The 12,344-nt window shown below is 42.3% G+C and overlaps 1 protein-coding gene across 2 annotated transcripts in view; it reads left to right on the top strand.

The window, feature by feature from the left end:
• LOC104138524 (unconventional myosin-Vb) overlaps nt 1–9,938 on the top strand; it is a 133,778-nt gene extending 123,840 nt beyond the window's left edge. For both annotated transcript variants that reach the window (XM_068924538.1, XM_068924537.1), the window contains 8 exons: nt 95–238; nt 2,072–2,223; nt 2,799–2,888; nt 4,705–4,855; nt 5,178–5,463; nt 6,676–6,850; nt 8,440–8,520; nt 9,714–9,938. In XM_068924538.1, coding sequence (XP_068780639.1) covers nt 95–238; nt 2,072–2,223; nt 2,799–2,888; nt 4,705–4,855; nt 5,178–5,463; nt 6,676–6,850; nt 8,440–8,520; nt 9,714–9,866 — 1,232 coding nt within the window. In that variant the 3' untranslated portion in view covers nt 9,867–9,938. The remainder of the gene's footprint in view (nt 1–94; nt 239–2,071; nt 2,224–2,798; nt 2,889–4,704; nt 4,856–5,177; nt 5,464–6,675; nt 6,851–8,439; nt 8,521–9,713) is intronic.
• The last annotated feature ends 2,406 nt before the right edge of the window (nt 9,939–12,344 follow it).

The raw sequence follows: 12,344 nt of genomic DNA, 5'->3' as shown, positions 1-12,344 counted from the left end.
TCTAAGGCTCACGGATTTCAACAGGCCTGGTATGAGAGGCATTAGAAATGGCTCTCAATCACCAGCTGTAACATTTCATCTCGTCTCTTTGCAGCGTCCCAAGTGACGGTACAGACGGAGAGGAGGCGGCACGAGCTCAACCGGCAGGTTGCCGTCCAGAGGAAGGAGAAAGATTTCCAGGGAATGCTGGAATATTACAAAGAGGACGAGCCACTTCTTGTGCGAAACCTCATCACAGGTTCGCAGCTTGCTTTGCCGCCATGTCTCGTGCCTTGTGCCCTTGCCACAGGGAAGTTATAAACTGGAAACTCAACTAGGAGAGTTTTATGAGGCTTTAGATCTCAAAATAGGCAAACTGTAATCGCTCTGGTTTAAAGTCCTAGCAGGACTCAGCTAATGCCATGAGCTGGCAAATGCTTGAAAATTGTGCATAAGCACTTTTGGGAGAACTGCTGCAATCACGAAAAGCAGAAGCGTGGCGTGTTGCTGTGGCCTCCTTCCGCCAGTGCAACCCAAATGCTGGCTCCCAGGGTTTGGGAGCTTGGGAGCTCCTTAATTCCTCATTCTACAGCATTTTGTATAGACAGCCCTCTGTTTCTACTGCTGCTCTTGCCTCTGCTCTTCCATGGCTGATTGGACAAATGTACCGCTTATGAGTTTGTAAGCTATAGCCTAATTGGGTATTTATAATTTTTATTTTCTGAATCCAGAGGTTTAGGTGTTTAGTGAAGACTTGAATTCTGTCCCTAGAGATGGGATTTTTTTGCTCTGGAGCATTTACTGAAGCCTGTTCTGAGGTGTCTTCCACCTCTAGTGTTTGACAGCTGGTGAATGTCTAAACAAGGTAGTACACCTACTTGCGCGGGTATGAAATCCTCCACCTCCTCTGGAGCTGTGTACTACAAAATGAGCTGGTGTGTTGTGCAGGAGGAATTCCTGATTAAAAACACAGTGCTACCAAAAGTTAAAACGATTTTTAAGCTCATTGCTTCTGTTTGCTTTATTTGAAATTGCCTTATCTCTGTGCAGTTCACCTGTGCTAGGTTTGTTCCATCAATGACTTGTAAAACCTGAGGGATTGCAATCGATGATTTTCCTTTTTCTGGTGGTGATTACTGGAGTCTGCGTGATACAGGAATTTGGACTGCCCACTTCCGAAATCTCGAATGCCCATATAATGATTGCAAAGTACATTATACCTGCAGGAGCTTAAGCCTTGCAGCAGTCAGGTGCCGCAAGGAAGGATGGAAAATAAACATAGTTATCTGCCATCTCTCCTTTATCCGCTGCCGCAGGTAGATAATAAAAGGGGATAATAAAGGGTAAACCCTCGGGGGTCTTGCACAGCAGTGGAACAAAGGCAGTTTGTTTTATGAGTTGCTTTATGAGATGTTTGATGGTAGCTGCAGTACATTATAAACTCCTGAGCAATCTTGCACTGGAAGGTTTGATCAGAATTGCTGCCAGTGTCCCCCTCTTTCCACACTGTTAGATATTGCCATACTTCTCTGGCTAAGTGTTAGTATTTACCATCTTTCTAATCCTAGCAGAGCCTGCAGGGATCTAACGAGTGGTCCAGGAACAGTGCTAGCCCGTCACTATGGTCCCCAGATCAGATGGGTTCTTCTTTTAGCCTTAGAGGTTGCAAATTCCTGCAGGAACTGTCCAGATTCGGTATCTTGAGAGAAAGAATGATTCACTAAGTGGTGAATTTAGCGTTATTTTTTTTTTACTACCTGCTCAAAGCATCCCCTAGAGCTTCAGGGAGTTTTTCCAAGATGATCTGTGTGCTGCTTGGGTAGGCATTCATCGGGTAAAAATGTAGCTCCACTGACTACCCACAGTTGTCACCAACCTCTGTAAAAACGGTGCTGCCCTCTTAAACCCCAATGCTGTGTCCTCTGCCTTTGGCTGGCTCTGGCAGGTTGTCTGTCCATCCTGCCATCATGCCTCCGGGTCCGTGGCCATGTTGTGGAGCTCGAATCTCAGCTTTCCCGGAGCCGGGATCTTGCCTGGGGGCATTTCCTGCAGACAGCTGACAAATTTAGGTTGTGTTTTATTAAACTTCTAGATCTGAAGCCCCAGACGGTGTCTGCCACCGTTCCTTGCCTCCCTGCCTACATCCTCTACATGTGCATCAGGCACGCGGACTACGTCAACGATGACCAGAAAGTGCACTCCTTGCTCACCTCCACCATCAACGGCATCAAGAAAGTATTGAAGGTGGGTGCAAATTTCCTCTGACTTGAGGAAAGTGCAAGATGGGTATGACCAGGTCAAAGTGTTTGATATTGAGCTCTCAAAGGGATTTTCAAACCCAATCCCTTGCCTTGCTTCTCTTAAGAAGAACAAGGGGATGACTTGCCCACCAGGCCAGTGCAGAGCCGGGAATAAATCCCAGACCTTGTTAATGCTGGCTTAGCTGCCTGATTTGACACAGGAGATGAAGGAGATGACACATGTTCAGATATGGGTAGTATAAATGTATAACAAACTTAAGCCTAGAGAAGAGCACTACTGCCGTAGCAAGAAGTATCACTTAAACTGCTTTTACTGCTGTACTTTATTCAAAAAGAAAAAGGTTATCTGAGCAATGAAGATAGTGCTATTTGGACTTACAAGCAGTTAGATGAAAAAATTGTTTACAAAGAACAAAAAGCGAATATTCTCAGCAACATTTGCCGTTCACGGAGAGAGCGCTTCGTGTGCCAAGGGGGGAAATTTGAAACTGTTTTGTCTTCATGTGCCACCTTCCCCCACCAAAGAGGGCTCTCATGCATTTCATTTTGCTCCTGCAGAAACACAACGAGGACTTTCAGATGACGTCGTTTTGGCTGGCTAACACATGTCGCCTCCTGCACTGCTTAAAGCAATATAGCGGAGATGCGGTGAGAAACTTCAGTGTTTTTGCATTCTTCCAGGACATTTGCTCTGGGCTAGCGTTGTTCTCCTGGGCTCCTGGCTCGGCTCTGGCTCTGATGTGGGCTGTTTTGTGACTCTCCTCCTTTTTTTTGTTTGGATATAACAAGGAGCTCTAACAGAGAGGCTCATGAGACATAGCATGGTGACAAGACATTTGAGAGTGGAAAACGGGACCCTTATAGCATTACGCACAATTTGTTCTGACTGGTACTAGCAGTATTTTGATTGTTAAGGCCAGTCGTGCAGCTTGATTTGTCTGAGCAGGGAAATACCTTCTGGTAGGCTACTTTCGAAGGCTGTTCCCTTGGTTTCAGTGGATTCCGCAGCCTTTCATTACCCAGAAGAAAAGCGTTTCTAAATCCTGCAATTTTATTCTGAATAATCATTGGCATTGGTATTAAAATTTGTAACAGAGCCAAATTATGTAGTTTCTCATTTACTCTTGATTAGTGTGAGATATACTGAACAATCGAGCTTTAAGAATAACGAAGAACTGAGAATTTAAAGCAAAGTTGTCTTGGAATCAAAATAACTACTCAGATCATTCACAAGATAATGCTCGGTTTGTAAAAACTCTGCTGTACTTCCAAGTTCCAAATTAAAAAAAATAATAATTTAGATAAGATTTAGTAATTGTTAAGCTGCTGTTCGCCCTCCTCTGCCTGGATAGCAGCATTGCATTTAAAGAGACTCGTTCCCAGAACACCAGCAGGCGGGGGAGAACCCTTAAATCTCACATTGTTTGCCATGGTCATGTAGTGTCAGCTGAACCACCTATTTACAAACTGGTTTGATAATTTTGCCCAAAAACAGAGGGGGAGGTAATCATTCTGAGCTGAGTAGTTTCCAAAATATGCTTTCCTTTGGTTTGAAATCCAGCTGATTTTTAAGAAAATAAGTTTAAAAGAAAAACACAAATTTTTTACTCTTTTTACTTGTCGGGAGAAGTGAGAAATTCAGAAGGCAACTCAAAACGTACATGTCGTATTTTTGCATTTTGCTAGTCAGCAAACAAAAAAAGTAGTAGCACAGCTCTCATTTTGACACGAAATTGGGAAGGCTGCTCTGGGAACAAGCAATTAAAGTGCCTGTGCTAATTACAGATTTAAGCGATGTCACACTTGCCTCTGTAAGCAAAAATGGCTCAAGCCCTTAATGCAGGAGCCCAGAATTGAGGGCTGCAGCAGCCGTTTGCAGGATCAGAGATCAGCTGCTTTTTCAGCTAAAGGCAGGGAAAAAAACAGCTACTGGGGAAGATTTATGGGCTTCAAATCAAATCACTTTAAAAAGTTGTCAAAAACAATAGCATGTGGTTAGCACAGAATGTTTCTCTTTTTTAATGGGAGGGGAGAGTGTTTAGTTTTCCTTTTCTGAAACCTTAATCTCTGACTGAAATATTTGGGGTTACTGGCAGATAATTCTGATGCACAGGGATAAACGAAATGATAACCAAGGGTTTCTCAGGGGACTGACAAGTCATTTGCTGTTTCAGATATATACTGCAATTAATACAGATGTATTTCTCCTTGCTAAAGTTTACATGAAAGGCTTACTGCTTAATGACGTTTTTCTTCAAAAAAGCACCCCTCATAATAATTAACAAAAAGTCACCAAATAAATCTGAGATGATTTATGAGCCTTTCTTTTTTTCTATAATAGAGTCTAAGAATGTACATTAGTAACATATCTGGATGCATTATACTCTAAGCTTATTTTTTTAATACAGTGATTTTACCAGGCTACAAATAGTGAAGCCAGCTGTTTTAATCTTCTCTTGTGTAGGGTTTCATGACACAAAACACCGCTAAGCAGAATGAGCACTGTCTCAAAAACTTCGACCTGACCGAGTACCGCCAGGTGCTGAGCGATCTCTCCATCCAGATCTATCAGCAGCTCATTAAGATAGCAGAGGGCATACTGCAGCCCATGATAGGTAAGTGGACTGCACCCTGGCCTTTAGGAGGATTTTCACCTGTAATTGGATGCTCTGGATGTTTCTCAGACCTTCGTAGAGTGCTAGCAATGCTTCTCCCCAAAGGAGAAGCCTACACTGGGCAAGAGGCATGTGTTGCAAAAGGAAGAGAGTCAATTCATGGATCCATTCCCTTTTCAGATGGCCCAGCATCCAGCGTGTTGTACCACTTTGAGACTGCTCCATGTTTATGACAGCCCACAAAATTCGGTGCAGAAGAAGCAGTTTCTTACCTCTAGTGATTAATAGGCTTTCTCTTCTCACTGTTTTCCTCCTGTCTCAGTGTCTGCAATGCTGGAAAATGAGAGCATTCAGGGGCTTTCCGGCGTGAAACCAATGGGCTACAGGAATCGCTCCTCCAGCATGGCAGACAGTGACAGCTCGTACAGCTTGGACGCGGTCATCCGCCAGATGAATGCGTTCTACAGCATCATGTGCGATCAGGGCCTGGACCCAGAGATCATCCAGCAGGTCTTCAAGCAGCTCTTCTACATGATCAATGCAGTCACCCTCAACAACCTCCTGCTGCGGAAGGACGTCTGCTCGTGGAGTACTGGCATGCAGCTAAGGTGGGACCGGGGCTTGAGCCAGTGATGTACCCACTCGAGGACAAGTTTTGTTAGTTGTATAAGCTGTGGAAAATAGTAAAATAAAGTGCAATAGTGTAAGTAAGGAGAGGAACTGTTTGGGTTCAGCAAACCTGGTTGAAACCAAGAACTGATGTGGCCATCAGCAGTGCAAGGAGAAGCAGCAGCAATTAAAGCTATTCTCCATTGCACAATGTGCGTACAATGCAATTTGCTGTGCTCTTTATGGATTAAACGCACGCTATGGAAATTATCTCTGGGGTGGGCCTTTCCGCACCTCGCTTTGCCCCACCTGAGAGGGAAGCTTGTACAGCCCAAAGCCTCCACCAAGTGATGTAGGATGCGTTGCTTGTTGGGACCTGGAAAGGAGGTTTGTGTCTCCTTACTGCCTCCCACTGCAACGTCCACTATTTTTAAAGTAACAAATGTTTTCGTGTCCAGGGTTCTTCAGGTTGATCATAAAGGAAGATCCCTGCAGCTGTATGAAGCCCCTCTGACTCATACAAGTCCCAGGCAAGCACAGGCGTGGACGTCCATGGGCTGCGCTGGGGTCAGGGGCCCATGCGGCTCCATCTCTGTCATAATATAATGCAACGATAACAATTACAGTTCCAAAGGAACTAGTGCAAGGAAAGCTAGTGCAAACCTGCCAAAAAGGAGTCATGGATATTTACCAGCCCTGGCATAAATTTATCAATTTGCTACTTGCTGTAAAAGATTGAAACTTTCCTTTCTCTTCCCTCTCCCCTTCCCATGGTGGATCCTTTGCATGTTTCTCTTGAGTCTGAGAGTGGGCACGGACAAAGGCATTTTTGTGCATGGAAAGATATTTTCAGAGGTACTTGGGCACCTTGCGAATTTTTTTAGCACCTTAGAAGCTTGTTAAAAGCTTAATTTTCATTGATTTTTTTTTAAAATTTGATTGTATCTGAATGCTGTTGAAAGTCACATCCCTTGTGCTGTTCAACTGTTACTTGGGTCACCTAATTCTAAGTTACACAGAGCATTAACTTTTGCTTTGAGTTGAAGAGTCTTAAGCTTTGCTCTGGTTGTTGTATGCATATCACCAATATGCATCAAAAAAAAAAAGCAACATATACCAGCACTGCAACGTACACAGAGTCTAGTAAATGGTTTCTGAGAAGCTATGAATTCTCTCTCAGCTCATGTCTTTTATTTATGTTATTTATCCAGGTTTAACATAAGCCAGCTAGAGGAGTGGCTGCGCGGGAAGAACTTGCAGCAGAGCGGAGCAGCGCAGACGTTGGAGCCCTTGATTCAGGCAGCGCAACTCCTGCAGCTGAAAAAGAAGACCTCAGAGGACGCTGAGGCCATCTGCTCCTTGTGTACCTCACTCACTACCCAGCAGGTAGGGACCGGAGGGCGTGTGTTTCTTCAAGGGAAGCGGCAGGGTTTACTGGTGACTCTTCTGGCACATAGGGATGTTTCACCTGCTTGGGGATTAGTGAGGTTCTGACAGTCACCATGGAAAAATGCTTGGAAATTATTCTTAGTAATCATCGGTTCTGCTGAGCAGTCTGATTCTCCTGTGTGAAGTAACCGTCGTTTTAGCACACTGATTTTTCAGACAAATGGACAAGTCCCATCCTGAGTATATTGTAAACATCTGTAGGGGGAGAGTGTTTCACAGCTGATTCACTGCTGGCCTCTGGGTTGCCTTCCAACATTTGCCTTATTAGCAAATGCCTTATTTGTTATTTCCCTGAGTTTTCTGACTTTCACATGAAAGCTCCTTTTGGACCTATCATCAGGAAACGCTTAGAAAGCTCTTTGCTTCATGAGCAGGGCAGAAATTTACACCACAAGGTACTGATGATTAAAGGATTGGAGGAAAAAAAAGTGGTCTCCCAATGTCATTTCTTCATTGCACAGACTCAGACTATTGAACATTCTGAGGTGGTCATTGTTGGCTGCCGCTGTTTTGCGGTGCCACTGATGGTGCTGGAGCTTCACAGTAAATCTGTCAAAGTTGAAGCCCAACCCTGACAACTTTATGCCATAAAAGTGAGACATTTTAGATGTTATTACAGTTCACAAACCCACCTGTTGTCTTTTCCTAGGATCTCATCTGTCTTGTTTTGTGGGATGCCCAGCAAGAATTCACATTTGGGCCAGGACATTGAGAACCGCAGTCTTAATGCACCAATTAATTGCAGTCAGTGTATCTGACTTAAACTTTTAGACTTCATTCCAACAGGAGGAAGCCCCTGTTCTTTGCTGCTGGCTTGCATGCCATTTCTTTGATAATGTCATAATAAGGGAGGAGTGAGAGGTGTGAGCTAATCTCCAGTGATTCTTGTGGGTCCTTTCTCCTGTGTCTCCCCCTCCACACCTTGAATCTGTTATTGGCAGAGGCTGAGTGGTGATAGGGAAGGTTGAGGACTTGCAAGAGGAGTGAGTGTTGGATCAGGAGAAGTGTTGTGGAGGTGACATCAGATGTACTGGGAAGCAGTCACCTACTCTGAATCTTCCTGAGTCCCCATGGGCCAACTCAAAGGATATCCCTAGATAAATCTGTTGTTCAAGTTTATTCTGAGTTTACAAATGTTGTCATAAGGAAATTTGATGGGTATGTAAAGGGTTAACCCTCTCAGCAGGCAAAGGAGCACAAGATGATATTTGTGCTGGTTCGTAGGACAGATTCACTTAGGGCAAACAAGCACTTTTATAAACATAGCTTACAATATGCAGAGCATATCACATCTCACTTTCTACAAGTAGGTTTTCCTTTACTGTTGTATTTCATCAGTTCTGTGCAGATTTCAGGTTGGTTCACAGCACTGAATATGGTGCTGTTTTGCTCTTCCGCTCCTACTTCTCAGTAGTCTCATGTGAGCTTTATCATGGCTGTATCGAGACAAAATGTTAGTCGTGCTTTGTATTCTGGAAAAGTTGGACTTCTCGTGACTGTCTGTAATCCTTTTTTGTTTTCAACAGATTGTAAAAATACTTAATCTCTACACTCCTGTGAACGAGTTTGAAGAGCGTGTTACAGTAGCTTTCATACGAAACATACAGGTAAATTTAAGGGCTGTAAACTGGAGGAAATGATATTGATTTAACAGCAATATTCCATGTTGTCATCAGTAATGACTTAGGCACTTGGTGATAGGTGTGCAGCTGCATGTTGTCCTGAGTTTAATGCAATCCACAGTGCTCTGTGAACATGCCTGCTTGCAAAACGTGACTGCAGGGATATCTAGGCTGTTAACTGCAAAGGGCCAAAGGCTGAGATAAGCACCTGAGTTCTTAGCTCAGCCAATGTTGTAGCATGCATGGCAACAGAACAACAGGCCCACCAGAAATTTTATTGGCAGAAGGATGTGCCTGTGTGATTAGATTCTCTTTTTGAGAATTGTTCACTTGGACTTCAATACCCAAATTTGACTTTCAGAGCAAGAAAGTGCATTTTGGCCCTGATCTGTATTGCTCGGAAGTAAGGTTGCAGGAATCAGTGAAGCATTGCTGAAATGGAGTTACTTCTGAGATGCAAGGCAGGAATTGGCAACTAAAGGAAAAAATACATACATGAAGACCACAGGACATCTTTTAATTTTCTCAAGGAGGAAGCAGGAAAGGGAAATAGAAACAAGTATTCAGCTCTCCCTATAATATGTCTCCATCTCTGCGTGGCTGAGTCAAAATGGTCTGTTGGTATCATGCAGTGCTGCTTTTGCCGTGCAATGGTCGTGTTGTTTCCAAGTCCTGTCTCTTGTTCTCTGGTAATGCATAAGATCTAACCAGGTTCTGCTGAAGCAAAGCTTCAAATACATATGGGAACACCTGCATAGAGTATTTGCTTGGAGGAAGGCTGCTGTAAAGGAGAGTTCTCCACCTCTCACTGGCTTTTGTAATATCTCTAAACCTGCTATCATACGTAATTCAGAAAATTCCTTTGTAAATACGCTCCACTCTGTCAGACCAAGAATTTATTGGAGAACAGTGGGATCTGTGCATTCTTGACCTGTGCATTCTGAAAGTATTTACATTTGGTATTAATGGCTATTTAAGGTAGGCGCTGTTTCCACTTATATTATTCACTCTGCACTTGAAAAACCAGCTTCCTCTTCAGATGAAAGTGGAATGCATTTTTCTAGTATCTCTTTTATATATCTACACACTCAAACCTTTGATTAGGTTAAACATTACAAATGCAAAGAAAAGGCAACAATTGATACTAAATTTGTGTTTTCTTCTCCCCCACCGCATAGGCCCACTTGCAAGAGCGAAATGACCCTCCGCAGCTGCTGTTAGACTTCAAGTATATGTTCCCAGTTTTGTTTCCATTCAACCCATCCTCCATAACCATGGACTCTATTCATCTCCCTGCTTCTCTCAACTTGGAATTTCTCAATAAAGTCTGAAGAAAATATAATTAGTCCATCTCTCATACCCAGAGACCTCCAGCCAAAAAAAAAAAAAAAAAAAAAGAGAGAGAGAGAAATCAAAAAAGGAATTAAGGAGCTCTTTAAATGTGGACCAAATGAGTTTATGGAAGAACCAATACACAGTAATAAATGGACTGTACAGTAAAAAAAGAGACTGATCTGTATGTGATTTTTTTGGTAATTTGTAGCTCAGTGTAAGGATACTTGAAATACAGTTTTGTTTCTTTTTTTAAACGTCTTGATTTTATGCTGACATAGTTCAGAGCCCATGATAATCTCCAAAAGCTGCTACCAGAAAAGAATGGTTAGTGGAGACAGCTTACTTTGATCTTCATAGGTGACTATGAAGAAATGACAGTTAAAATTCAAAAACAAAATCCTAGACATTTATGCTGCCTTCAAGGACATACAATTTGTCTAATAACTAGGTGGTCTGTATATATTAATAATGGAGATATGCAATTCTGCCTATCGTTCTTGCTAGTAACTATATCATAATAATTAAGAAATTAAATTGCAGAAGGTACCAATATGTGTTTATCATGCAGGTTAAGGTAACAGAATTGAACAATGCTTGTTTCCCCTGATCTGGAATTTGTCATGAATTCTCAGTTTCAGAAATGTTGTGGCTCTCCTTACTTCATATGGGGCATCTCTTACTTACACACTACAGGGAATTCAAATAAACTGGCAATTTGGACTTTCTTCCATTACCAGATTTATATTAGTGACTCACAAAGATTGCATCCTAATGACATGATCTTGAGACAAGGGACTGCCTTAGGCCTCCTGCTTCTAGTATAGGCAAGCGTCATCCTGACCCCTGTTGCTGGCTTTCCCTGTGCTTTTAGAAGTCAAATACTCTCATGCAGCAGCTAAGGGTTGTTGAGCTTGAGAAAAGAAGTCGTTTCCTTACTCTTACGTAGCCGTTATCAGAATCTTACGTATAAGTCAGTCAGGCAAATGCAACCCAGTTTAATAATCAGGTCCCCAGTCCTACTTCGTTCAGTGGATTAGTCCTAGCTGTAGCCTAGGACTAGGAAACAAAGATTCTGTTCAACTCAACGGCCATCAGAACATTTACCAGTGGTGCAAATACCAGGCTTAGATAAATGAAGAATACTTTAAAAAGTTTGAAAGTGAAAGGGAATGGCTAAGCAATGAAATGGTTTAACACGAAAAACCGTCAGTTAGCGTGTTAGTAACATCAGCCATTTTCTAAAAGAGCAAACAAGAATCCTTTTATCTACCACAATCCAATCAATTCAAATTCTGTTAGGACATTTTTTACATAACCAATATATTAAACACATCTTCTTACCTCACCAGCTAGGCATTAGAAGTGGCCAGCTACTCCCAAAAGCAGTAACTGATTTTTCTAAATACTTAGCACACTACATTTGATCACTGCAGTCACTGCAGGAAACCACTCTGCTTGCTGAAACGGGGGAAAAAAATGGTTTCCAAGGGTGAACGAGGCTTTACAACAATCCTGTGCACGACACAATTGTGGCAGGTCTGCACATTGGGACTGCACGGTTACAGTGGTGATGCTTTTGCCGTAACTCACTATGCCTTGGTGCAGCAGCAAAGGCTTCCCGCATCTTATAACCGGGACTATTTTGGCCTTTCCACTTCCATAATGGTCTTGTCTAAGTAGATCTTAACTTGCTTGCTTTTGTGATTGCAGTCCTAGTCGTCTCGGCACTTCCAGGATGATTAAGAGCTTTCAGAAAACCTCTCTTCATCTTTCGGACTACTTTTATTTGGTGTAAGTTATATCCACACAGCAAATTTATGATTAGGTATCCAGTCAGCTCAGAGTATTAAAAGAGAATGTAAAGGCTCTTAAAGATACACAACACTTAAAAAAAAAAACCACTGTGCTGCAGTCACCTTTCTAGATAGAATGTGTTGGATTTAAACATCATGTATATAATCTATGTATATACAAACTGTAATAGTCCTGTATGTACTATATGTGTATATTACTGTCCAAAAGCACATTTTTAAAGAAAAAGTTGAGTGCTGTTACAAATTGTATTGGTCTATGCTTGAGGGTAAATACTTTTTTTCAAATGGAGGACTAGGATTTAGTACTGCTATTACCAATGAAGGACAGAGTTAAGACCATTCCCTAGGGAGAAGTTATTTTTTCCTCTAACCATTACCCAACTAATTATAGAAGAAAATTTATTACTTGTACAGTGCCAGCAGTACCTCCAAATTGCAGTCCTTGAGTATCTGCATCTACTGCATATATTCAGCAGTGCCTTCATCTCCCCTTCACGCGCAGTAAGAATAACACCACCATATTGCTGCCTGCACCCAGCAAGCACGCACTCTTCTGTCACTTGCTCATCCTCAATGTTTTTAGTTATTGTACCTACCTCTTTTCACATTTTGCAAATGAATGTTTTTGTGATGCTCTGAATTTAATTTTCCAATTAAATC

This window comes from Struthio camelus, chromosome W (assembly GCF_040807025.1).
Source record: "Struthio camelus isolate bStrCam1 chromosome W, bStrCam1.hap1, whole genome shotgun sequence".
Taxonomy (NCBI): Eukaryota; Metazoa; Chordata; class Aves; order Struthioniformes; family Struthionidae; genus Struthio; species Struthio camelus.
Note: the sequence above shows the minus strand (reverse complement) of the source record. Positions and strands in the feature narration are given on the sequence as shown.